This window comes from Podarcis erhardii (genome assembly GCF_964252035.2).
Source record: "Podarcis erhardii genome assembly, chromosome: 4".
Taxonomy (NCBI): domain Eukaryota; kingdom Metazoa; phylum Chordata; class Lepidosauria; order Squamata; family Lacertidae; genus Podarcis; species Podarcis erhardii.
In genome coordinates, this window is record NC_138508.1 from 67,402,425 (window position 1) to 67,430,181 (window position 27,757).

The 27,757-nt window shown below is 41.6% G+C and overlaps 2 protein-coding genes across 10 annotated transcripts in view; both read right to left on the bottom strand.

Annotated features, from left to right (window-relative positions):
* Positions 1 to 1,426: 1,426 nt before the first annotated feature.
* BEND2 (BEN domain containing 2) lies at positions 1,427 to 13,930 on the bottom strand. 5 transcript variants are annotated; one of them, XM_081859081.1, is made up of 12 exons: positions 13,811 to 13,930; positions 10,934 to 11,065; positions 10,464 to 10,612; positions 9,742 to 9,807; positions 9,512 to 9,586; positions 9,140 to 9,244; positions 7,448 to 8,234; positions 6,524 to 6,724; positions 4,509 to 4,630; positions 3,854 to 4,043; positions 3,051 to 3,254; positions 1,427 to 1,671 (listed from the first exon to the last, which is right to left on the bottom strand). In XM_081859081.1, the coding sequence occupies exons 1-12, from the start codon at positions 13,821 to 13,823 to the stop codon at positions 1,481 to 1,483; spliced, it is 2,235 nt and encodes a 744-aa protein (XP_081715207.1). In that variant the 5' UTR covers positions 13,824 to 13,930; the 3' UTR covers positions 1,427 to 1,480. The 5 variants fall into 5 exon arrangements, with proteins under 5 accessions (XP_081715207.1, XP_081715209.1, XP_081715205.1 ...); XM_081859083.1 differs by lacking the exon at positions 13,811 to 13,930 and adding an exon at positions 13,461 to 13,751 and having other exon boundaries at positions 3,051 to 3,137; XM_081859079.1 differs by lacking the exon at positions 13,811 to 13,930 and adding an exon at positions 13,461 to 13,746.
* A 3,140-nt stretch (positions 13,931 to 17,070) lies between these two features.
* The window catches only part of NHS (NHS actin remodeling regulator), a 240,124-nt gene continuing 229,437 nt past the window's right edge, over positions 17,071 to 27,757 (bottom strand). For all 5 annotated transcript variants that reach the window (XM_081859044.1, XM_081859043.1, XM_081859046.1 and 2 more), the window contains 3 exons: positions 23,766 to 26,741; positions 23,230 to 23,356; positions 17,071 to 22,237 (listed from right to left, as the gene is read on the bottom strand). In XM_081859044.1, the coding sequence (XP_081715170.1) occupies positions 21,601 to 22,237; positions 23,230 to 23,356; positions 23,766 to 26,741 (3,740 nt within the window). In that variant the 3' untranslated portion in view covers positions 17,071 to 21,600. The remainder of the gene's footprint in view (positions 22,238 to 23,229; positions 23,357 to 23,765; positions 26,742 to 27,757) is intronic.

Genomic DNA, 27,757 nt, shown 5'->3' on the forward strand with positions numbered 1-27,757 from the left:
TAAGAGGTTAGGTAAGAACTTGCTGAATTAATTTTGGAATTGGGATGTAAGAGGAGGGGGTGGGGGGAAGTCAATGAAAGTGGGTAAAGAAACTTAGGGTATGTAATTGTATTTGTGTGTTTGTTTGTCTTTGTCTTTGTGTGTGTGTCTGTTGTTATAAAATGTAAAAACCCAATAAAAATTATTTAAAAAAAAAAAAAAAACAAAAAGGAAGAAAACCCATTTCTAGTTTATAATAAATATTCCAGAATATTTATGCAGAAATGTCAGACAAAACCTATTCTAAACGAGAACTGAAACCCACAATAAAAATGTTCTACTTTATCAAAAATATGTGCCTAGCTATCATCCGTACATCAAATTCAAATGCGAGGTGATGTCCTAAACCCCTGGCCTACCTGGCAGCAAGTTAGCACGTCAAGTCCAAAGTCCTGGGGTCAAGCAAAGTCCAAAAGTCAGGAAACACAGTCCAGATGTCAATCCAAGTAGTCAAGTCTGAAGTCCAGCAGTCAGGATACAGTCCAGAGTCAAACCCAAAGCACAGTCCTGTAGACGTCCAGGAGCATCCAAGCCAAGGCCCATCAACGTGGGCTGCTGAACAGACACAGCCCCTCAGCTTTGCTTCCCTTTTGTACTTTGCATGCTGATTGCAGCATCTGGGCTTGATGACGCATGTGACCCTCACCTGTTCAAAGACTACTCCAGCTGAGGAATCATACACTTCCTCCCAGAGCTAGCAAGCTCCACTTGGCCAGCTAGTGAGCTATAGGCCCTTGCCTGCCTCAGCCTCCTAGAGTGCCACTCCCACTCAGAGCCCAGTGTTCAGGGAGACAGGGGTTCCTCTGCTGGTTCCTGTGCACTGACCTGTGCATCCTCTCTGTCACCCTGTGAATACTTCTTTCCCCACCCCCTGCTTGCCCCAGTGTGTCCCCATCCCAGCTACACCCCTTGCTGGGATCCTCTTCCTTCTCCCCTTCGTCCTGCCAGTTCACGACTGGTGAAGCTAAAGGGTGGGGGGAACCAGTTTTTGGTACCAGGAAAAAGAAGTTAGCATTTTTTGGTCCTTTATTCAGTTGTGGATATCTGCTACCACTCCCTCAGGCTCAACACTGTATTCTACCTTGTAACCCATGTCCAGTGTAACTAACACGCACACATCATTTGCAGGTAATTTGTCTTAGGAATAGCATTTCTCAGCAGAAGACACTGTGCATTGAGAACGAGTTTCCTTAATGCCTGTCATCCTCTACAGCAGACAGAAGCATCACTGACACAAGATAGAAACAAAATTCTTACTCTGATCTACTAAATTTCATCTTGTTAAGAATACTAAAACTCTCCAGTTGACAGCTACTGAAAATAAACTATTGTACCACATCTTGAAAAAAGTCCACTGTGACTGCAGCAGAGGCTACATCTAACACAGTTATGGCTGACAGATTAGAAAGTTGCTTTTATATTGTTATACTGCAACAGGGTTTCACAGGGAACATTTTGAACTTTGTGACAATGGAGGTGGTTTAGCTGACACTTTGCTTTGGACTCCAGATGAGGCCTTTTTATGGTCAAATCTCAGGCTGCGAATTGTGCTGTTTATAGCTGCAACACATGCTTTCCAGTCATATCCAGTTTCCTTCAGCTCAAAAGATGGGTAAGTCTCTTGCAGAAAGTCTAATAAAAAAAAAGCAAGTTACAAATTATTGTTTATTCAAGTTTTATATTGCTTAGTAAGTATTGAGTTATACACTGTTCAGATTAGGCAAATTAAAGGCATCCTACTTTGAAGAGAATGCTACAGTACCCATAACTGCTTCTGACAAGCAACTACTAAATCAGGAATCCTACTAATGAGCAGTAAATGCCTTTTGGAAGAGCCTCATCAACATGATTGCTCCCCTGGTGCTGTGGAGCCCTGGTATCCTAGGGAGTAGCGTGTGATGAAACAGGATGGAAGATGGTGGCACAGAACTCACTCCAAAGCTGACTGAGCACAGATTAGGGCGCATAATCAGACCTACCGTGTGGCAATAAGGGAAGAAAAGAAGCATGTTTAGCCTGGAGAAGAGGAGGTTAAGGGGTGATATGATAGCCATGTTCAAATATATAAAAGGATGTCACATAGAGGAGGGAGAAAGGTTGTTTTCTGCTGCTCCAGAGAAGCGGACACGGAACAATGGATCCAAACTACAAGAAAGAAGATTCCACCTAAACATTAGGAAGAACTTCCTGACAGTAAGAGCTGTTCGACAGTGGAATTTGCTGCCAAGGAGTGTGGTGGAGTCTCCTTCTTTGGAGGTCTTTAAGCAGAGGCTTGACAACCATATGTCAGGAGTGCTCTGATGGTGTTTCCTGCTTGGGGGTTGGACTCGATGGCCCTTGTGGTCTCTTCCACGTCTATGATTCCTACTTCACAGCCTCTAGTAATCATCCAGCAGAGCTCTTACAGACCATCTGGAATCTGGTCTCATGGGCTGGTGGGGACGGGCATTTGGAGGCCTGCTTTGACCATTTGGTCCATTATTTTGAGGATAAAGTCACTTGACACTGCAGCAATTTCGATGCTGCCATTATTGTAACAATTCCACCTTGATCACTGAAATCTCTTGATGGGGCACTTCTGGTGGGTTGGCCTGAGATTTGGTTGGCCTATGCAATAAAGACCAAACCTTGAAAGTGGCAGACGCTGCTGTGGAATGCCCTACAAGTAGAGGTTTGGCAGGAAGCTTCCCTGCCTCCTTTTAGACATATTCTGAAAGAGGTCTTGTTTAGACAGAGCTCCACAATATGAATTTCTTTTTCACCAACCAGTATCTCTTGATGTTTTAAATCTTATGGATACATTTGCTGATTTTATTATATTTTGCATACCACCCTGATATATCTTTTTAAAGAGCCATTTATAAATATTTGAATATTTCACAGCCTGACAGCTCAGTCCTATATAATGTCTGTTCGGAACCAAATTGCACTGAGTTCCATAGGGGTTACTCTCCCGTTAAATTGCCTTTAGGACTGCACTCTGCATCTCTCCTATTGGAAACGTTACTGACCTCTAAGAGCATTTATTTTGTTGCAGTCCAGCGGATGTGTGCCACGGTCCAGGTTGCCATACACATTGCTTTTTATCAGGATATTCTCTGTGAACAGATGACGTATCAGGTAGCGTGCTGAAAGTTCTGGCCGAGTTTTTCCCTTGGCTGCAAAAATAACTGAAAAGGGCAACTGGACATTCCTTGATGGGTTCCCAAGGTGTGCTAGAGAGGAGGTATTTTTATTATTATTATTATTATTATTATTATTATTATGAAAAAGATTTCAAACCCTGTTCTTTAAGCAGAATGGCTCAAGAATGGTTGACAAATGTCAGCCCTAAGATTGTCAGCCTGAATGCAGGGACCATCTAAAAAGCTTAGAAATCTAACTATCCTGTTTTGTTCTAAGTGGAATGATTTCATGTTTGTTTTCAAAACTGATTAAAAATGAAGAGTTCTGTGTCTACAATGAGCAGATTCCTCATAATTCTATATTTCTGAAATGCCTAAAGTAGATAACTAAAACAAACCCATGTCTGCATGCTCAGTCTAAACTGAAGCAGGGGAAAAATGAAGGAAGATTTATCAGTCAGACTGCTAAAAGTCTAATTTAACTTGTGAGCTACCCAGCTAGGTATAACCCACCAGCCACTACTATGCTCTGCAAGCTGCTGGATCACCCCACCCCCATTCTTTCCCTCTTAGACAGACAAGGGGGGAAATGCAGGTTTTTAAATGTCTGGAGGACTGGTTTACAGTGTTTGCATACTGCATATGGCTTGCACAGTTCTGACATGGAAAATGAAGGTTCAGCAGCTTACCCATTGGCTCTAAAGAAGGCGGTTCACTGGAAGAAGGTGTGTTTTTATTATTATCCCCTGTTGAATTTTGAAGCTGGTTTGATATTGAACTGGTTTGAGAATTGATGTCACTCTCTTCCTCGATATCAATTAAATCTACACACATGGATGTGTCTGGAGCTTCAGGAGCTTTCTCTTTTCCCTCAGTGATCTAGGAAGCAATGTAGCAGGGAGGAATATTTCCATAACTAATGTAAAAATGCAGTAATAAACTTCTACAAATATCATAAGGAAGAAACTTAAATGAATTAAAGCAAGAACAATATTGTCTATTACTTTATTTCATAGTATTTTCAATTGAGTAAGCTATGTTATTTTTGCTCTTGGCAATAGCAGTTGAAGGAGTCCACTGACACAGTAGCAAAAGAGGTAGGCATTCTTCTGTAAATTCTCTATTCAATTTGAAACATTCGGAGCAATGGCCGTGAATCACTACTTCAGTAACTAGATATCTATAAATATTTTGTATCAATGAGCCTGAAACATCCTTAATACTTTCTGGGTTTCAGTGTTTATTATTAACTTCTGATTTCAAACTTAAAATAATTGCTTTCAGAGAAATGCAGTCTGGGCTAGGATGTGTTTATAGAGGCGTCAACACAAAGAAAGAACTTACTGGACTTGTTTTGCTTTCATAACGTAAGCAGCGGATCATTGCATTCACATTTGTAATACAGGTTTTCCAGTCTTTCCCACGCTCACTTAGATCATAACTTGGGAAATAAGCAGCAAGAAATTCTGCATTCAAAAACAAATTATTATTTTTAAAAGCACACTTATGTTACTATGAAACATCGTGCTTCTGTTTTAAACAAACCATTTAATAATAATAATAATAATAATAATACCCCGTCCATCTGGCTGGGCTTCCCCAAGCCACTTTGGGTGGCTTCCAACAAAATACTAAAATACAGTAATCCATCAAACATTAAAACCTTCCCTAAACAGGGCTGCCTTCAGATGTCTTCTAAAAGTCTGGTAGTAGTTGCTCTCTATGACATCTGGTGGGAGGGCGTTCCACAGGGTGGGTGCCACTACCAAGAAGGCCCTCTGCCTGATTCCCTGTAACTTGGCTTATCGCAGTGAAGGAACTGCCAGAAGGCCCTCGGCGCTGGATCTCAGTGTCCGGGTAGAACGATGGGGGTGGAGATGCTCCTTCAGGTATACTGGAGCGAGGCCGTTTAGGGCTTTAAAGGTCCGCACCAACATTTGAATTGTGCTCAGAAACGTACTGGGAGCCAATGTAGGTCTTTCAAGACTGGTGTTATGTGGTCTCGGTGGCCGCTCCCAGTCACCAGTCTAGCTGACGCATTCTGGATTAGTTGTAGTTTCCGGGTCACCTTCAAAGGTAGCTCCACGTAGAGCGCATTGCAGTAGTCCAAGAGAAAGATAACCAGAGCATGCACCACTCTGGCGAGACAGTCCGCGGGCAGATAGGGTCTCAGCCTGCGTACCAGGTGGAGCTGGTAAACAGCTGCCCTGGACACAGAATTGACCTGCGCCTCCATGGACAGCTGCGAATCCAAAATGACTCCCAGGCTGCACACCTAGACCTTCAGGGGCACAGTTACCCCATTTAGAACCAGGAAGTCCTCCACACCAGCCCGCCTCCTGTCCTCCAAAAACAGTACTTCTGTATTGTCAGGATTTAACCTCAATCTGTTAGCTGCCATCCATCCTCCAACTGCCTCCAGACACTCACACAGGACCTTCACCACCTTCACTGGTTCTGATTTGAAAGAGAGGTAGAGCTGGGTATCATCCGCATATTGATGGACACCCAGTCCAAACCCCCTGATGATCTCTCCCAGCGGCTGCATGTAGATGTTGAAAAGCATGGGGGAGAAGACAGAACCCTGAGGCACCCCATAAGTGAGAGCCCATGAGAATATCCATTTTGAGAGCTTGTGTAAATTGAAATATTTATGAAAATATTGATTACCTGATTATAACCAGACAAAGGCGACAAGGTAGTAAAATATGTTAAGAATATTTCAGAAAGCAAAGAAAACCATATTTCATCTGAACTGAATTAAGTGCATGTATACCATCAGGCAAATTTGTTTGCTCCAGTCGCAATAGGAACTGCCATTTTTGTGTGTGAATGTATGAAAACATGCAGTTTTTTTAATACTTGCAAGTATAATCATAAAGGCAACATTAGGGAAAGAATGTCTACAGAGGAGAAAAAGTGCCCAATGAGGGTGGTGTTTAAACATTCTCCTATTCACTGATTCTCCCCCTTTCCATGTCTCCTAGCCATATTTCTTTCTGTTATTCTAGGCAGCTGGAGGGAAAAGGAGAAAACCACTTGAGAGAGAAGGAACTGTGGATGAGAACTGGCAGGGAAATGATTAAGCACTTTTCTTCTTGGCTACTTCCTACCTACTGTTCTACTCTATCTAAATATTGGGAGGAAACATAAAACTGGAAACCCTGTCTGAGTCTTATTATGTAGTTCTGGCCTAAGGAACTACCAAGGGTTGAAAATCTAACCCCTTCTCTTAAACCAGTGTGACATCAGACGGCAGTGAGCGTCCTGGGGGGCGCCGTTCACGGTGATGTCACCCCTCTCAGGGGTGACACCCAGGGTAGACTGCCCCCACCTTGCTCTGCTACTGCGTGACATACCTCTGATTGCAGCGACCTTGTTTGGGTCTAGTGTCCTGCGTCCTCGAGCCCTTGTACCCATAACACTGCATAGCAATGTTTCTTTTGGGAACAAAACCCGGACCAAGTAGCGCGCAGCATACTTTGGCACGGTCTTTTGCCATGCTTTCATCAAATAGTTGCCAAGGACCTTCACATTCCGCTTTGGATCACCAATGAACTCTAGATAAAGGAAAATATTAGAAGAGTATTAAAACAAAATTGCACTGCACCCACTGCAAGTCCTCCAAAGTGCCATTCTGGGCTTCTAACATTTCACAGACATGGTTCACGTGTTTGGAAGGCCCGCCCCCCCCCCCCGGTTCATTAAAGACACAATTTTTCTAATTTCTTAACCATGATTAAGAGACTGGGAATGGGCCACAGACTCCTTACCCCTTCTCCTGCAGCTCACGAACTTCCCCATCCCTGCTCTTTTCACAAATTACAGTAGTGCAGTAATATTTCTACCCAGATAGTAATGCTAAGCATCCTTGCAAAGTCTGGTTGCAAACTTCAGTGAGCTGTAGGGAAAGTCTCCTAAATATTCAGTCAAAAGAATAACACTCAATAAAAAAAGAAAAGGAAAAGGATGCAACACAGAAGCACCTTTTAAAACAGTGCCAGGCTGAGTGATGGACAGGGAAATGGTTGGAGGATAGTGGCTGCTATGAAAATACAACCTGCCATTATGCCCTTGTGACGCCTCCACCAAAGGGCAGGTACAATAGGGATGCCTTTTGCCTTTATGGAGCAGGAAGTGAGAAAGCAGAACGTTGGTGCTATGAAAAACAGTGGGTGGCTACCTTTTCAGTTTAATGGAAGAATCCCTGTGCATGCAAAAGAGTGGAATTAAAGAAGGAATTAAGAGCTAAACACATTATTCTTATGAAAACTGTAACTCACCAAAATTATGACTCATAGAAGAAGAAGAGGGTACCTCATTACTAATATCTGTACCACCGGTTGAAGTTCTGTAAGTTACCAACATTTTTTTTCTCTCCAAACTGGTTTCAGGTAATATCACTGGTGAGGGTACAGCTGAAGATTCTACCTGAGCTGGACCATCAGTAGTTGAAAGACTAGCTTGTGTAGTTGAAAGACTAGCTTGTGAAGGAAGGACACACATCTTATTAGCTGTAACTGGTGCATTCAATAAACGACTAGAGGCAACTGCTGAACTGGCAGAAACAGAATATGATGAGGGTGGCTCATTACGAATACTTCTACTTCCAGGTGAAGTTCTGTTAGTCACTGTCCTATTGTTTCTCTCCAAATTAGCTGCTGGTGGTGTAGATGCTACTGATGACACCACTGGTGAGGCTATTGCCAAAGCTGCCACAGTAACAGAGCTTTCGTTGGCTAAGTTTGCTAGATTGGTTTGTGAAGGAATATTAGGCATGTCACTAGCCATGTTGAATGGGGGACACAGTGAACGGGTGGAAACAATTGTAGGAAGTGGTGGACTCTGCCTGTGCACAGGGGGCTGTGATTCAGGTTGAAGGGTGTGTGGAACTGGCTTAACCGCAGATCTGGTCAAAATAGGAGCTCTTTGTAGCTTAACCTTCATGGGTTGGCTCTGACATCCATTCCCAGGGGGTAAGATCTGACTTGGCTTTCTTTCTGCCTTCTGGATTCTGATTTTTCCAGGTGAGAGATTTCTAGGACTTCTGTACGTAAACCTAAGTGGCCTCTGAAAAGGAGAGAAAAACATTGAGCAAACACTCCAATTTGCCACACTGCTTGGCATTAGCCCCATTTGAAAAAGTGGAGATTATCAGGTAAGCACATACTGGAGGCAGGAGTACTCAAATGCTGTGCTTTGAATGGAACTGAATTTATATGTTCAGATTTGTTTTGCATCATGTTTTGTTAGCCATCTTAATCATAGTCTACAGTGGTACCTCGAGTTAAGTACTTAATTAGTTCTGAAGGTCTGTTCTTAACCTGAAACTGTTCTTAACCTGAAGCACCACTTTAGCTAATGGGGCCTCCTGCTGCTGCCATGCCGCAGGAACATGATTTCTGTTCTCATTCTGAAGCAAAGTTCTTAACCTGAAGCACTATTTCTGGGTTAGCGGAGTCTGTAACCTGAAGCGTTTGTAACCTGAAGCGTATGTAACCCGAGGTACCACTGTATTTGTAGCTCAAGCTATATAAAGTTATTTCAGCAACTTTGAAAAAAGTTATGCAATATAGGCTAGCCTTTTGTATGCAAACATTAGGTTTATGTTTTTGTGCAATGTTTTCTTATTACTATATACACAATCTTGCATTGTAATAGAAACCAAACTTGGGCCCTGTTAGATGTACTGTGCTATCCCAAGCTGTACACAGTTATGTGCCTCTGCTACAGGGTTAGGGACGCACAGGGATGGGGGACCTGTGCCCTAGAGATACTGTTAGACTACAGCTCCAATCACCCCTGACCATTGGCTATGCTGGCCCATTCCTGCTCTAGTGCATGGCCAGATTAGAGGCTTAATGCCATTTTTAAATCACCATGAAACACAATAAGAAAAACACCATTAAAGACAATTAGAAAATTAACAAAACATCAACAAAAACTAATTGCAACTACAGCAATTTAATACTCACTGGTTTTAAAAATAAAGGCTTTAACCGGGTGTGTTGCATTTCTGAGACCTTGCGATGAAGGCTGTCAAACTTCTCATCCAGTTTCAGAATGGCATCATACATGGCCTGCAAACATACATTTATTTATGTCAGATTGTAAGAGAGATTCAAAGCCAGCTGGAACTCAAGGGAGAAGACCAGGAAACCGGTACCTAAACAGACTTCTTGTTTTGGAAGAACTTATAAAAGCAAGGGTGGAGAACCAGAAGTTGCTGGACTTAAACTCCTGTCTATCTCAGCCAATGGTGAGGGTGTAATGACATTTGGAGGGCCACACATTCCCTATCCATGACAAATGGCTTCTCAAACAAACAATGAAGGATGGTACAGTACCTGACAATAATTAAGGACCTCCATAAGAGTTTTCTGCTGATCTGCTGCACATGAAGCTTCAGATACAACACTCCCCTAGTGTAAAGACAATGAAAATGTAACCCTAGTCACAGGAATAATTGGAAACAAAAATGATAAAATAAAGCTCTCAAATTTAAAAGAAAGCAATATTTAATTTGCGCAGTTCCTCCTACAGAGAGGCTATAAATTATTTTTGGAAGTATACATACACATTCATCAGGGTCGTATTCATAAATAACATCTCCATCTTCATATTCAGTCTCTTTGGCTCTCATCTAATAAAAATATTGAAATAAAGAATATAAATAACATAAATTATAACTGATATTGCACTTATAATCATTTGTTACTATTGTTCCGTGGGCTGACTAAGAGAAATTATTTTAATCCATACTAAGTTTTGTTAAGAAAAACAGAACGCTGGTGCCACGCTGTGGATAAGAAATTCATTACATGGAAACGATCAATGTGCTCCACAGATACTGCTAATAGTTCATAGAAAGACAGTAAGCAGGGCTTATAGAAACAGTTTGAATTCTTATATTTTTGTGTCAGTTATTTGATAAAAGTTTATACAGTCATACCTCGGGTTACAGACCCTTCAGGTTGCGTTTTTTTGGGTTACAGACCGCTGAAACCCAGAAGTACCGGAACGGGTTACTTCCGGGGTTTGGAGGTTGTGCATGTGCAGAAGCGCCAAATTGCAATCCGCGCATGCGCAGACGTGCCACTGCGGGTTGCGAATGTGCATCCTGCACGGATCACGTTCGCAACCCGAGCGTCCACTGTATTTTAATGCTGGGATAAGCTGATTTCAGTCTTTTGCAGTCTACTTAAAAAACAACCCCTAAAACCCTAGAATCTCTGTGACCCGAATTAAGTTCTTAATCTGAGGTACCACTGTACAAGTAATTTATTGGAATATACTTACCCCCGTTAGAGAGGATGCAAGTCGGCGCCTTTTACGTAAATAAACTAATTCCATTCGTTCTGGATTGCGACTGAGCCTTGGCGCACTTGTTGAAAGATTTTCCTGTGATCCAGCTTGCTCCTCTATATCCAATAAATCTTCATTACCTTCTAAAAATGTAAGTTAGGCAGTGTCTTAATAATGCCTTAGATACCACTCAAGAAAGATTTAATTTAGTTTTATACCTCACTATCCCAATTAATTAGTCTTCTCATAGAATGCTACATTAAAAAAGTATTTCCAGAAAATTTGATTCACTGTGGGTAAGATTTCAAATCTGGCACTGGAAGGGTAGAAATCTGGAGGTCACAAGTTTTGGCTTGGCTACAGTACCAAGGCCAGACAAAAATTATGCTTCCCTAGATAACATCGCTGAACCCCCTATATGAAAAGTCATAATCATCTTTCAAAATGAAATTAAACATAATTACCATATGTAAGATGAGTTACATAGCGACCATCACACTTCCCTTGAGTTTCAGGTCCATTTTCTGTATCTTCCATTTCTGAATCATCAATTATTACAGTGTTGTCATCATCTTCAGTGTGCACTGCAATATAGCCTAAAACATGTACACAGCAGGGGAGATGAATTAGATGCTATTAAGTACAGTAGTTTACACTTCTCTGTATAAGCCCAACAGACCAATGTATCTACAATAAAAGCCTTTTATTGAACCATATAGTAGATTTTATGTCTACTTTACTTTATAATTTAACATAACGTAAATAAAGCCGCCTTCTCTCCCCCCCCCCCATTCAAGTTAATGGAGGGATTCGGTTGACTTGTACTACAATCACAAACCTCCACTTTCCACATAGAAAGTGAAGGTCTAGAGAAAATGTCTTTCAAATTAAGCACAGCTGCACATTGATAAGTACCGCTCCTCCCAAGCAGTTATGACCATCCAGTCACCGAGAATAAAACTTCATTCCCACAGATTAATTCTCATTCACCCGAGGTTAAAGAGTAAAGATGAGGTGGGGCAGGGGGGAAGTGTAGTGAACCTGTTTTGCAGGTTTGAAGAGACTCACAGTTATAATAGCAATAATAGTGTGCAGCTGATTCATATGGAAACGCACAGTAAAATAACAATACAATAAGTTCATCTGAAAAGTAGCCTGAAATATCACAAAATAAAGGGGCAGAAGTTGTGTGCATCACACAAAACCAAATGCATTGTGTGCATCACACAAACCCAAGAACCAGCACTGTACTGTACTTGGTGGAGGGAATGCTGGATTGTGGATTGGACCCAGGTCTTGCATCACTCATTTACTTCCTTATTAATTGTTTGGGGTACATTTCACTTTGCACCTATTAGAGCTGTGCTTGCTTCACTTTTCCCTTGTCTCCCTTTTTATTTTAGGAGGGAGGCTTCGGGCAAAAAAACAAAAACAAGACTTTCCAGTGGTCATATTGGAAAGGATGATGTGTTCATTTGACTTTTAGATTATGCAAAGCACATGCATGTGCTTGCCCAATTATGCTCCTAATTGTCTCCTGAGTAGATTCCCCCCACTCTCACCAATCTATTGAGCAAAGCACAGAATCCTAGTTTGACCTGGATACATAAAATAGGAGTTAATGAAATGTCTTATTGGATGCTAAGACTTACAGTACCCTATCATTAGGTATGAAGCACTTAAATTTTACCACAAGAATAAGTGTACCTCTTTTAAGGACACAAAACCCAAGGATCAATGACAGCCAAAGAAAAAGACATCAGAACAAAGATGACAGCTGTACCATTCAATATGGCTCCATTCAATGCTTTTGCGGGGGAAACCCCCTTTTTTAAAGGGAAAAATGTGTGTACTAAACACATACCCACACCCAGACACTTTATTTTTTATGCTGCAAAGCAGGTCCATGCAGCTGCCTTGTTTCTGGTGTTAGAATGACAATACATGGCCTAATACTTATTCATTTTTTAAAATGTGATCACAGTAACCACTATGTTTTAACTTTTGTGTTCAACATGGGTGTGAGACAATTTCTTGGTATGAACTCCCACCACTGGCTCTTTGGGATACTGTCTGGATGTCCTCATTTTATCTTATTTGTTTAAATAATTGTTTGAAATAACAGTTTGGAAATGAAAGGGAAAAAATTAAGCACCTTTGGATGGAATCATTTCACCTTTCCATTCTTGTTTTCAAAGACACCTTACAAAGTTATAGGAAAACTAAGCACACCACAAAGGTATAATTTCCACAACTCTCAGGAAGCTGCTGTTCTGAGCACAGGGCTGATTTTAGGTTTGTTGAGGCGCTAAGCTACTGAAGGTAACGGGCCCTTTATATGTCCAGCTGTCCTTTGTCAACAACAAATTGTCGCTGTTTTTTTGTGTTGAATATATGCTATATGGTAATTTATGGACCTAATAGGTATCTAAAGCCATTTGCACACAACAGTTAGGAGCCTACACAACACAAAACACTGTTGCTGTATGTAGGGTTTTTTTTTTTTATCTTATATTTTGGGTATGTGCATCCAGGTTTTTTTTTCCTTTTAAATTTTTTGGGGGCCCCCAAGAGAGTGGGGCCCTAAACTATAGCTCGTTTATTAGTTTATACGTAAATCCGGCACCGTCTGCGCAGTCAGAACGGCCCTTTTACTCTCAGCTTTAATCTAAAGTTTAGATGGACGACCGCGCTGCCATTGTACACACAACTGAGCGATGCTCATTTCTGAGGAAACACGCGTAAGCCCGCTCAGGGTGGCTGCAGTCTTGTGCCCCATCGAGCACAGGGGGGAACAGACCCGCGTCTCCCCGCCCCCTCCGCACGAGAACGGCTTCCACGAGCCACCTGCCGTGCAAACGGCTTCCCGGTGTGCTTCAACGGCAACGCACGCGCACTGGCGAGGCAAGCATTTTCGTACATGCTCAGTTCCTTCGCGTAGCACAGCTACAGAAGGTGGGCGCCCGCGTCCTCCCCACACTCCGCGCTCACCAAGATACCGAGCTTTCATTATCTCCTCAGTTCAATAAGGTTTTATTCGCCCGCCAAAGAAATCTCCTCAAGCCTGGCCTCGTTTCCCCCGCCCGTTAATCTCAAGCAGTCTTGGTTACTCCCCCCCCCCCGCACAAGCGCCGACGTAACGCTGACAGACAAGCGCGCTGCACAATAGCAGCGCCGCTGAGCACGAAGCGGGCCAATAGGAGATCAACACGGAGGTGGCACCTCGCGAACGGTCGGCTGCTTGAGCAACGGCCGTTTGCGCGTCCAGCCGTCGGAAACGTTCCTTGTTTGCGCATGCGACCAGGCGGCGGGTGGGCTCCTGTCCGTTTCTAGCTTCTTACCTTTGGCAGACATGGTGCCGAAAGAGAGGAGGAGGGGCTGGGAGCTGCGGACGGTCAAGACGCGGCGAGGGCCAGCGACGGAACAGACCCGGAGTCGGGACGCGGAAGCGGCTGCAGCGACGTGAGGCACAAAACAGTTTCGGTTATCCTTGCGGCTGCGCAGTAGGGACTTGGGCGCGTCTGGCAAACGGGCGGCCGAGGGAGGGCGCGCTGAGGTGGTGCCTTCGCCTGTCCCTTACAGCGTTTGCGGGAAACGGCCTTGAGAGAGCGCCCTTCCCTCCGTCGCCTCTCCCACCCCACGAGATTTCAGGATGTGGTGACGGCAAGCGCACGTTCAACAGGCTGTTTTCTGCGGCACATGCAGCCGTCGCTGGCAGCGCCGCTGTTCCCTCGCTCTCACTTGGTTCGGTTGTGAGGATTGCAGAGGGATTCAAGGAATGAAAGAAACCAGTACCTTGATTATGTGAGTTGCAGGTGAATGGGCTCCCCAAGTTGCTTGCCTAAAAGCAAATACTTACAGTCCATGAAGTGCGCTCTCACTGTTTTCAGATGTTGTGGTAGACATTATCATACGAGAGACTTCCCTGAGTTAGGAAATGTGCCTCTTTTAAGCTAGTGCTTGCCACCTGCAATTTTCATAAGTAATTACATTCAAAATGGTAAAATAAGATTCCCTGGTGTGTGTGTATGTTGGGAGTTCTTTTCAAGTATCCTCCTTCCCATAGTACAGTGGTACCTCAGGTTAAATACTTAATTCGTTCCGGAGGTCCTTAACCTGAAACTGTTCTTAACCTGAAGCGTATGTAACCTGAAGCGTATGTAAGGTTACATATGCTTCAGGTTACAGACTCCACTAACCCAGAAATAGTGCGTCAGGTTAAGAACTTTGCTTCAGGATGAGAACAGAAATCTGGCTCCGGCGGTGCAGCAGCAGCAGGAGGCCCCATTAGCTAAAGTGGCGCTTCAGATTAAGAACAGTTTCAGGTTAAGAACGGACCTCCGGAACGAATTAAGTACTTAACCCGAGGTACCACTGTACATAAAAGACCCCACACGTTTGTTAAGTTATCGAAGGCGAAAGATTTATACGATCTGAAGAGAAACCAGAGTATAGAAATGAATAATAATAAATCCCACTGCAAAAAAAGGCACCTAGACGTTCCATTGTGGCGACCGTAACCCAGGTTTAAGGTGCCACTTGGCAGTTAGCTTAGATATATAGTTTCTAACACTGAATTATCAGTCGTTATCAATATTCTACTTTTGGGGCTGAAATGAGGTCTAGAACTCAAACTAGCCTGGAAGGTTCTTTCATTATTATTTTTTGTCTCATGCTCTGGGCAAGTCATGCAAAACTAGGTATGAGGTCAACAATAGCAATGTTATTTCCTGCCCTGTATTTCTTTCCTCGGGAGTACAGAGCTCACTTCCAGCTGAGCTCCATAAAGTTACTATACTTTCGATTTTCAGGAAGGCCTTGAAAACCCACTTCTCCCTGGCTTACCTACAGAGAGTCGGTAAGTTGCATATTATTGTGTGCTGTTTGATGTATTTTGTTAAAACTGTATTTTATTTCTGGGCCAGATGTGTACCAATAGCTACTGGTTTTAGTAATGTTGTGGTTGTATTGGTAGTTTGGTATTGTATATCATCTTATTACTGTTTATAAAGTTATATTTTAATTTGTGTGTAAGCTCCCATGAGAAAGTTCTGCTCATAAAGGCAGCCTATGAATATTTTTTAATGAGAATAAACAAATGGTGTAAGTTACAAAAATCTTAGTGGAACTTTTGTGTGAGCCTATGACCCAACTCCATTAACTGAAATAATGGAACACAAAGTTTTGGATCAATTTTGTAGACTGTAGGTGCATTAAATATTTTTACATATACATATAAGACACATAGATAATTTCTACTATTTAGCATTTACCAACAACAGAAGATTGAAATGTGCTGATTCTGCGAAAAAGTATTTTTGATCACAATTTGATTTTGTTTTTGATTCCTGACAAGACAGACATAAAAGGGAAACTATGGGAACCGATGTGGGGCTTTCTTTCAGAGATTATTTGTAGCAGTGAAAGCCCTAAAATCTAGATTTCAAACTTTTTGACCATAGCTAGCCTTAACAGCACAAAAGGCACTGCATGTTTAGTAAGGCCTGTTGAAGACAGTGAGGCTTCTGAGTCTGACTAAACATTCATATGATTGCATATACCCTGGAAGTGGACCATTTTACTTGGAATGGTACAAAAGGACAAAATAAAATTTGAGTAAAATAGATTTTAAGAAACTGGTTTTGGTGTTTTAGTTTGATTTTTTTGTTTTGTTCGATATCACAAGTGCTCAGGGTTGGGTATAGCAATAGTAAATTCAGAATAATAAAGGTGATGGTGTGTGCAAGTGGTATGAAGCTGGGGCTCTGCTATTGGTGGTTGAACACTTGTGTAACTTTACCCTCTGCTTAATTTTATTGTTTCTAGCATGTATCTGTTAGAAATGCTTTGTGGACGAGTTGGGATTTTAACTTGCATCTAATGGTCCTAATCCAAAACTTCTACATTATAATACTGAGCAAAGATGAAATCTGAACAATGCATAATGAATTTGTGGAATCTGGTGCCACAATAGATTATGATGACCTATAGCAAGAGTAGCCAATGTGGTTCCCCCAAGAAGTTTTGGACTACAATACCCACCAGCCCCAGCCAGCATAACCAATGGGGAGGGATGGTGGGAGTTGTAGTCTAACATCTGGAGGACACCACCACATTGGCTATCCCTGGCCTATAGTTTAGGTGGCTTTAAAAGGGGATTAGACAAATCCTTGGAGGAGTCTCCTGCAATCATGTTCTCATGTACTTGGCGGCAATGGCTCTGATGGTGTTTCCTGCTTGGCAGGGGGTTGGACTCGATGGCCCTTGTGGTCTCTTCCAACTCTATGATTCTATGATTCAATGGATGGAGCTTACTTCAGAGCAGACATACAGAGGATTGCACTATATGACTTACTGTTGGCGATAGATCAGGAGAGCTGTAGTCTACTTCCGGATTTAGAAGAGGCATACATTTGAAGCACAATCTGGTAAGGAGCAACTGTAAGGAACGACTGTTGCTTTCATGCCTCTGTTTGTGAGCTTCCCAGAGACATTTGGTTGGCTGTGGTAGGAAAGGGGATGTTGGGTCAGGCAGACCTTTGGGCTGACCCAGCAGTGCGGCTCTTGCATTGATTGCAGTGAAGCGAAGAGAATGGAGCAGTTTAATTGCAGTCACGTTTATTTGCCATTTCTATACACACTTCCTAGATAATCAAACTTTTCTGACACATTTTAGAGAGGGGGTTCACAATGAAACTGTCACTGTTTTTACTAAAAATAAATACAAGACTTAAAGTGTTGCACAGCTCTAAAATATACAAAGGCTTGGATTTAATGTAAACTTTGAAAACATTTTACAAAAGAAACCATCTTTGCAACAATTTAAAAAGTTCATATTTACAAATATTACAAAAATACAAAATGGATGCAAGTCCATAAACCATTGTCTCTTCTGCCAGCATGAACTGGTGATAGTACCAAAATAGTTACACTGTAACCTTCTTAATTGGTTTTTTTTTTAACTTTTAAGTCATAACCTACAGTATTTCTCTAAATCTGCCACAATTGCAGCAAATGCACTCTATCAGTGACCTTTGGCAAATGCAAACATATGCTTTATTTGCTTCAGCTAATCCATATTCTCTATGCTGCCACAATATTAAAATAGGAAAGAAAAAATGTTATTGAAAGAAAAGATCAAACAGCTGCATAACTTCAAAAACCATTCTTGTAACATCAGTGCAAACAACATAATTGCAAGTTGGAATGATGGCTCACAAATTACTTATGTGTTTATACCCTGTTTCAAGATGGGATGTGTTTTGAGGGCTCTGAAGACACTACTTGTGAGCACAATCCTATGCATGTTTACTTGGAAGTAAGTCCCACTGCATTCAATGGGGCAGGCTCTCAGGAAAGTGTGCATAAGATTGTCAATTTAGGTTGTTTTTATCTCCAAATTTTGTCACCCTGGTCCAGAGATCTATGCACTCATACACAGGCAAGGAGCTATTGCTGGTTATTCCCATTAACGTCAATGAAAGGGCATCGCTGTGTGCATAAAGTTATGCCCCATCCTCAGTTCTAATGGGAGCAACCCTTGTGGGCAGCAGAGTTCCATTTGCCAACCATCTATTGCTGAATCAGGGGTTGTTTGCCAATATATATATTTTAAAGTGGATTTACAATCCATATTCATTTGGGCTTTTAATCTGATAAATAGAAAATAGAAACACTTTGTCATAGATTTTTGAGTAAACAAAATAAGTTTTTTATATGATAGTTTTGTGAGCATTACATAAGAAGGTGTTTCACTGCCTTCTAATTCAAGTTGCATGTACTTTTTTTTAAATATATCTCTCTATATTTATATAGCTCTCTGTGGTATCAATACGAAATCATTAAATGCCTTGGAGTGTTATCCACAATGAAGGCGTTCACCAGCCTCAGTGCACTGTGGATGGCACCTACAAGACTGACATCTTGGAGAAACCAATTCAGCTGTTTTCTATAACAGTTTTGCTATAAAACACATTAGCATTTTTTAAACAAATGAATTTGGCACTTGGATCCTAAACATGTGGTGGTGATATTTCTGCCTGTGACACTGAAGCAATGCCATTGGTGATGCTCCATTGTTAGCACCAAGAGTTAAGACTCAGTTGTCTTAGCATCAGTTGTTTGTAAGGGTACTCTGGCAGTAATTGAAAAGTGGCCTCATATGGCACTTGTACCTCCCATATCAAATTTATTATATTGTTCTTTTCTTTTTTTAAAACTACATGAATCTTGTCAACCCACTAATGCTTTCTACTTCACTTGCTTTTTGACCACTTTTTAGAGCTTGTTTAGTAGCTCTATTAGGTTGCAATCCTGAATACATTTCCTGGGAGTAAGTCCCATTTAACTTTATGGGACTTACTTCTGAGACAACATGCATAGGATTGCACCATTAGACTTGCTTGTAATACTAACACCTCTCTATTACACATCCCTACCAAACATTTAGGTTAGGTTTTGCTTATAGCAGTCCAGATCCTAAATGTCTGCCCCAGCGTATCTACCTACTCCGCCTCCATAACATCTCTGCAGTGTGCCAGAATGTTGTCACAGTTAGTGACAACATACTGGCTCAGAAGTGCAGATGGCCCATCCTAAATCTTTTTGCCAGCATGGCAAATTTTAGAATTGGGCCAGTGATTTCCTGTTCTCACTAGTCTTTTTACACACATGCTTACCATTCATCTTTTGCCACACTGGAGGACTATAAGAAAACCTAAAAAAAGAAAACCTTGTATTATTTTTCACGAGCCCCTGATGAAGATGAACTTCAACAATTTGTGACTAATTTTGAATGTTATTATTTGCTCGATCATTTCAACTACAGTACAAACAATATATTTAAGCTTATCCTTATGAGCAAACTAAAAAGTAATCCTCCCTCTGCTTTCCACCCCTTCTAAATTCCTAGTAAAACTTATTTCTGCTTGAAGCCAACTTACTTGTAGACTTACTAGTGACTATCAACTTAATTCTGCCATTTGATTCAATCTGTCCTGCACAACACATTCCTCCTTAAAACTGCCCTCAGCACGAAACCTTCCTGCATTTGTATTCCACAGTTAATATCAATGGACTGCATTTTAGAAAACTGGGCCTGAATGTCTATTTGATTTTGGAGTCTATGGGGAATGGGGAAACTGATGCATCTATGGAAAATATTCTATTCTAAAAATAGTGACATTGTTTTGTGCATATGAGTGTGTGTTTTTTAAAACCCCTGTTGTACTTGATCTCATATCAATTTGTTTTTGCTCCTAGTTTTCCGACAAGAAAATTCAAGTAACTTCAAGTAATCCAGCTTTTGTTTCCCTGCCTTCATTTATTCAAAGTATTTGCTTGGATTCCTTTTCTACCCCACCCACTATATATTCCCACCCTGTTAAGCATTTCTGGTAAGGCCAGGACCAAAAGAAACTGAGCGGTATGTGGCTGGCATAATAGACCAAAGAGCTTCCCCATTCCAAGTTTAGTAAGCTATATAAAGTATGCATACATACACCTATTTCTCAGCTATTTTTTTCACAGTGTCATTTTCTAAATATTTAGGTAGCATGAATGTTGTCCGCACAAAGCTTCACTGAAAAGTTGTTACACAATTTTATTGATGAATCAAGAGCATTTGTTGCATGCTTAATAGTTATTTACTTTATGAACATGAAACTAATCTTGTTTCAAGATTTACATTACCAGGTTATGACTAGGTCACCCAACAGCCTAGTAGTAGTAGTAATATGAAAACATTTCCTTATACTTGCCCCCTCTTTACAGTCATTGTTCAAATTAAGTGTCAAACATCAGAGTAAAGTCTGACAGCTCATATTTTGCATTTAGAAGAGGGGGAGGTGTTTCTTTTCCTATTTAAAGTGTGCTTTTTACCCGAACAATTGTTCTTGCTCTTGTTATGGTTATGGAGGCACTAGAAACTTAAATCCGTTTAACAGATGTGGCTTCCCCCAAGAAATCCTGGAGTTGTAGTTGTGTAATGGGGCTAAGAATCTCTATGGCATGTGTGGGCAACCTTTGGACTGCTAAGCCCCCCCCCCCCCATGCTTCTGAATTTTGCTGTTTACATGCAAAGGAAAACGCACAGAGGGAATCATCTTTGTGAGCCTTCCTTGCTAAATAAATTGCACTCTCCATAGGTTGCCAAATACAATGGGGAGGAAGATGTCTGGGAAGAGAAAATAGGATTAACTTGATTTAAGAGACTGATATTATTCTCATTTTACCAACTGCAGTCTGACTAACTACACTTCTCTAGATTCTTGGCAGGGGATTGGGAGAAGCCTCAACTGCAAATCTGGTTTATAAACAGTTTGTATTTGTAGTGCCTGCCAATAAGCCTCTTGCCACAAGCTGCTCTTCGAAATTAGCTTGTTTGGAACAGCACTTTTGGAAAGAAAATTGATCAGATAATATCAAATTAATCTTATAATAATATTTTATTCAGATTTTCCCAAATTAACGGGTTAAATTTGTGTTAGAGGCTTTCATTATTCAATTACAAGTGGTAGATATGTAAATTATGTTTGATATTAAAATTGTATTCACAGAATACAGTCAGTACCTTTTTTAATCCTTTTTTTTGTCTTTCAACAAGGTTATCGTTTGCCACCAACCAATTTTCTCTCTGATAATTCTATTTACACATGTTTATCAAAAATATGGATATGTACATCTGTTTTGTTCATTTCTTCTAAATTTTATTTCTGTTCATTTTAATGTAAAAAAATACCAATTCCTCAAGCAATTTAATGTTTTTTCCCTAGGGAAGCACAACAGTGAAGGTAATGTTTTTGATCCTAAATGACATCTTTGGAGGGGCAGAGGGAATTCTGAAAATTGGATAATGTAAATCTACATTGACAATGAGAAACATGAAGACAAATGAAATGAAAGTTAACCATTTAGTATATTTCTACTTATAGAAAAATGTGAAGTAATAAATAGCTACAGATCATCTTCTCATCTCCCAGTCTCTTAAGCAACCCTTAGCATTTTCAAGCATCAATATTGCCCTGCATGGTATTTGACTGCTACAGAATTGGCCTTTTATAGTCAGGTGAGCCAAGTGATTGCAGAGTCCTCCCATTTAACAGTCAGAAGTGTGCTCTGGCCCAGGTGTAGCCTATGTGGAACTCTGAGAAGATCGATCATCATGAGGACTCCCGTCGGAATTCTCAGTCTCTCCTTCGGAAATGGCTTGCATCGGGGTGTTGTACAGTCTGCAGCGGACACTGTAGCGGCTACTGCTGGCTGCCGGCGGTGCCCGTGACCGCCCCACTCTTGAAGATGCTGATGTTGGAAAGCTTTTTGAGGAAATCCCTTCTGCATTCATTCTCGGAGTGGAAGGAGAGAGAGGAGCTAATGCCTCGGCACTTGATGAGGCTTGGGGAGACTCATCAGCATTTTGAAGAGCATCCCCAATTAGTTCTCCAGGAGATTTGGGTGAAATAGGGCTCTTTAGTATCTCTGTGGCTGACATCCTGTAGCTAGAATCAGACCGGCTGCCCTTTTTCAGGAGCAACAGTTTGAATTCTTCATTAGATGTGTTGGACTTTTTGGCATTCCTGTAAATAAGCCCAGGAGATCGCTGGCTGCTTGCTGGGCTTGCTGCACCAGTTGTAGGGGGAACATTAGTTGAAGCCGCAGGTGATGTGTTGCTGGCACTAGAAGACACGCTGCTAGTACTAGATGAAGCTCTCAATCTGTTCCTTGCAGAAACCTCTCCAGAGTCCTTTCTTCCAAGAACTTTCCTTTTTGAGCTGTAATGGGGAGGGAAGAAGCCATCATATTCACAGCTTTGATACCTATCTCCTACTGTTTTTGCTGAGCAAGATCACAAGATATTTGCAATTATATAGACAGTAAACAGCGTCCTCTATAAAACTGAACTATATTAATATATTTACCAGTACAGTATAATGGCTTCTGCATCTGTGCATTTACAGGAGAAACAAATATATGTGAGCAATGCCTAACAGGCTCAGAAATCACAAGGGTGATGACTAGGATTCCAAGGGTCAGGCTTCACACAGCTTCCTGTCCTCCTTTCAGTAGAGAGGGGGATGAGCTTCTGACCAACATAGGAATCTGAAAATAATTTCTGTCCCGCCTCAAAAACAAGTAGGGGGCGGGGAGACCTAGCAGTGCTATTGCAGATCTCATACATATATGCAGTGCTTTTTTCCTAAAGAAATGTTTAGGTATACTCTTATTTTCCTACTCCTATTGAAATACTGCCCCTCAATGAAGCCAAACTTAGATTCACAAATTGTTTAGGGGTGTGTGTACCCCTGCATCCCCCCCAGAAGAAAGCACTGCATATATGTGCATATGTCCATGCATTTACACAGCCCTCATGTAGTCTTCAGAGCAGGTTCTTAACAGCAGCTGGAAGAGGTTTTATTGCAAATCCGCTATGTCTGCACCAGGTTTGGAAAGTCAGCCTCTCCCATTCCTGTTTCCTCTCTTGACTGCTACTTGGACCTGTTGATCCAATTTTTCTTCACCCTGTCCTCAGTTTAACTCCCAGTAACAAGGTTGTTGCTCATGAATGACAACTAGAAAAACATAAATGAGGCATATCATGAAGACCATTACAAACATTCCTGTGCAGTGGATTGAAGAATCCACATTTCAAAGCTAGTAGTTTATCACCACTGCGCTGAATAGTTGATTGATTTACTTTAGGTCTATTCCTATTGCCATGAAAATAGCACATTTGCTGTTTTTAATAACCCTAAAATGAGCTTACCGGTGAATAACTGCAAATAGATCCTCTGTTGTTCGAGGCTTATTTGGAGACACAAAAGCTTCTTCTGCTTCAGCTTGAGAATCTTCACTTAAGGGTGAGAATATGGAATCATCACTTGGGGAAGATTCTTCAAAACAAAAAGAGAAGACCTACTGAGACTTAATCAAACACTTTCCCACACATTACAATAGAGCTGGTTAATGTAATCTACTTGCTCAATAATTAATGGAGCTGCTAGTATAATGACAGGCACTAGACAATCTAGTCTAAATATTGGATGATCTGTCAAAATAATGCTTCGTTATAAAGGATTACTGCTCTTTTCACAGCTGAACTGAAATAAAAAGAAATGCAAATTCATTCCTACACATATATATATATTTCTGCAAAGCATGGTAGGTTTTCTCTCTCTCTGCTGAAAAGTATTGGCAAAGCTCCATTAAAATAAATGGAGCTGTCAGCTGGCTGATCTCTGTGAACTGCCACCACAGAAAGCCATCTCACTCAAACAGAATAAAAATAAGTTACGAACGTACCTTTTAAGACATCATCATCTGGGGTCCTTTGTGACTCAGCTGCTCTGCTGTCACTCTCATCAGAGGCACTTTTGGTTGGAATACCTGACACAATTTCGTTTTCCTGCTCAGATGATTTTTCACTGAGTGAATCTACAGTTGAGATCTCTGATTCATAGCTGATATTCCCAGGCACTTTGTCATCATGTTGACTTGGATCAAGCCGATGCTTTAGCTGATGACTAATGTCTGTTCCCCCACCTGCGGGGCCAGACTGGGACATAGTTTCATGTATAGGTTCGTATTCCAACTTTTGTTCACGGTGTGCAGGTAATTCTTGCTGAAGCTGCACAAGGTCAAGACGCCTCTCCTGCTCTGATCCATATGTGGTTCTTTTCCCAATAGAATTGCTTGAAAGGTCATCTGAGTCTTGTGGAAATGGTTCAGCAGAACTGCCACAGGCTTTACTTAGCGTACTCTCTAGTAAAAAATCATGAACCCGATGCATTTGATCTGTTACATATTTAGCTGTTGGAGCACCCACATTTCCTGAGGTCACCATCTGTTTGCAGGTATTCTTTTCACTGAAAGACAAACTGTTAGCCATGTGAAGTTGTTCTGGGGTTATCTGTACTGGAGATACATCAACATAGGACACAATGGCCTCTTCGATGGAATATTGTCGTGATATTTGCTTCTTGCTTACATGTGGCTTCATTTTACCAGAAATGGCAGTAACCAATAAAGTGTTTCCTTGAACATGGAGCTCTGTATGATCTTTTTGTTTCACTTCTTCAGGCTTATTAATGGATCGAAGATGTACAGACTTCAGAACTGAAGGTGTGATTGCAAGGGCTTGTGGAGGATTGGAGTTCAGTGCTTCTTCTACCATACTCGGTTTATTGTAATTAAAAGCATGTAGTTGGTGTCTGTGAGCATATGGTTTATTCAAGACATTATGAAGAGCACTTAGGTCAAGATGAGTAGGAGGTATAACTGGAAGTTCTAGATCTTTGTTTAGAGATACGTTGCCATCTTTAGAAGAAGGCTGTTGTAATGAGGACTTCCTTTCTGGTACTTTTGGCTTTCTTTTACTCCCCCCTGGGGATAAGGGCCCAGAAAAGAAAGCTGTAGGAAAAGATGATGTTGGTGTTTCAGACTGACTTGAGTAACCACTTGAAGGAGAAGCTAAGCCAGCCAACTTTTCTGGGGAAGCCAATTTGAACTCGTTCTCAACAGAAGGGAGGGAGGGAGTGGTGGCTCTTGATCCAGACTGTGACGTTTGTGATTCAGAACTTTCTGGCGACTTTATGCATTCTATGACTGTAGTACCCGTAGCAGTGCTAGAATTGGATAAAGACCTATAAGGGTCATTCGATTTCAAGTCATTTAAAAGCCAGAGATCTGCATAGTGAGATTGTTCAGCACCTTCATCTTTAAAGGATGGGATGTCCATGGTGTCAAATGGAGGGTCTTTTAATCCGCTCTCCTCCTGATTATCCCAGGCGAGTTCCTGCTTGCTTGGCAGACTAGTGTTTTCTGCTCTCGAAGGTATGTTTGAAAACTCGAGGGGCAGCTTCATTTCCCTGGAAGTGTGAGGCATGTGCTGCTGCCCACTGCTTATCTTTGGTTCTTTCTTCTCAGGAAGATCTATGCTGCTGTCAGATTTCCTTAAAGATGAACTGCGTTTTGGTGGGGCTGGCTTTGCCTTTGGTTTCTTTAGAGAGATGCTCTGCTTTCCTTGCCTCCTATGGTTTACGTAATCCTGCCAGGCGCAGTTAGTGAGATTGGAAGCAATGCTTGCATTCTGGCCACTCTCGGAGCCCACAGCTGCATAGTTACAAATATAACTTTTAGTTCCCTTGAGACCACAGTCAAAGTGCATGGAGGTATAATAGCCTTCAGTGTCAACTGAAAAGTGTGAGCTACTGTCTGCTTTGTCAGATGGTGTCTTCTCTATAAAACTATCGTATGTGGCCATGCTTGTAAAACTTGGACATCCCAGACTGTCTGTCTTGGGGCGTTCAGGGCTGAAATCCTGGCGGCAGGATGCATCGTGGTGGTGATGCAAGAAATTCCATTCACTGTCACTCGTGTTGCTGTTATTAGGGTCATCGAGTAGATCTGCTACAGTGGAAGTGAAAGAACTTGTCCTGTGTCCTCTAACCTTATCTAGCTGATCACTGTAGTGTTCGGTTATGAAGACACTAGAATCTTCATTGGCATTAGGGGCAATGTTCAGGGATAATTCTGAATCACAGTGTGAAGAACCAGTCAGTGGGGGAGAGGCAGCAGGAGGAATTGTTTCGGATGTTTGGGAAGGACATGTTGAGCTGCTTCCACTCCAGTTCCCACTGGATGACTGGTGATCATCTTTCTGGTCCATGTGACTGCTAAGAAGAACCCCAGCTGTGGAGATGGAGTGAATGGGACTTCCAAAGGTATCAGAGTTTGATGAAATATCACAGCTTCCAGAATCTGCCATCCTTGACAACCTTGACCTCCCCCTCTCATTTGAATTACAGTCTGGACTATGAAGATGCTGAGAACAAGTTAAACCTATGGGATGGTGTTCTTGTGAACACTGGATATTGATGACATCTTTACTCTTTGTGGAAATCCTTTCTTGGCTTGCTAGAAAGTGTTCTGCATCGTATGCTGACATTTTGGCACCAGAGTTGTGGTCCCCTTCATTGGCTCTAGCACCTTCACGAGGAAGACTCCTAGATCTGATGCGGTTGCTTACTGATGTTGTAAACATGGGATCACCATTGTCTGTCAGCACCAGTATGTTGCCAGCTGAGTGCGACAGGGAGGCTACTACGCTCTGACCCCTCTGAGCTCGAATTCTTCTCCGGGATGGGGCAGCAATAAGGATTTCTTCTGTCTGGCACTCAGAGTCTCTGGTACCTGATCTCCTGTTGACGTTATTAGAGAAGTCTGGATTTGCATGCACAATCACATTCCGCTCTCTTGCTACGGGTGATTCGTCAGAATCTAGGACACACACAAAACTCTGTGAGGCACCATTTCAGTTGGCTGACAAGCTATGTCCCTTACATTGGCCTTAAAAATGCATCACATAGGGTTGTTCTCCTCCCTGCCCAAACCTTTCAACAACAGTAACTAACATGAAGAAAAAGGATTTGCTGTGGGCCAAATGAGATGGTTCAAGCAGATGTGCTTAAACATTATATCCCTTGTTCAACAGGGAAAGCTGTTTCGGGGGGGGGGTGTCTATTAGAACAAGCAATTTGCATCAGGAGTGAGTGCCAAACTCATCACTCCAAGTCACCCCACTCCTTGGTGGCTTTTCCTTTGAGAAGTACAAAATGCAAGGGAATAAGCAAACCACCCTTATCTAAATTCTGAATATTTATTATATTATGATAGCTTGAATCTTCAGTACATTGTCTGTCATTGTACAACAGATGTGAGCTGTGTACACACCATACATTTAAAGGACATTTAAAACTCACAGATCCCTCCAAAGAAAGGAACTACAATGCCTAGCACCCTTAACAAGCTACAGTTCCTGGGATTCTTTGGGGAAATTCATGTGCTTTAAATGTATGGTGTGTATGCAGCCAGTAGAAAAAGTCTGTGATTCTTAGGTCCAGTGGACTTGACCCTGATTACCACTGACTTAACATTTGTATAGAAAAGAGCCAAGTCAGCACATCTCATGTATGTTATTGTTACAATTTTTTTAAAAAAAGGTCAAGGAGACAAACATGAAAAGAGGAAAAATATTTGGGAAAGTTTTCAAAAATTGAGAGCTATCTGGCATAAACAACTGGTCTTCTGTATAAAATCAGTGACAGTTCATCATCACTTTGCATCATATCATTTGTCACTGCTTTACCTTATGGGTCCCTTGGCTACAAGAATAAACTTTCACTGAATCTAGTTACTTTTTATGTACACACTATGGGTATCGAAACAAACAAAAATAAAAATACAACAAAAATTAAGTAACTCATTACACTTAAACAATAAGGGCTGGACACGTA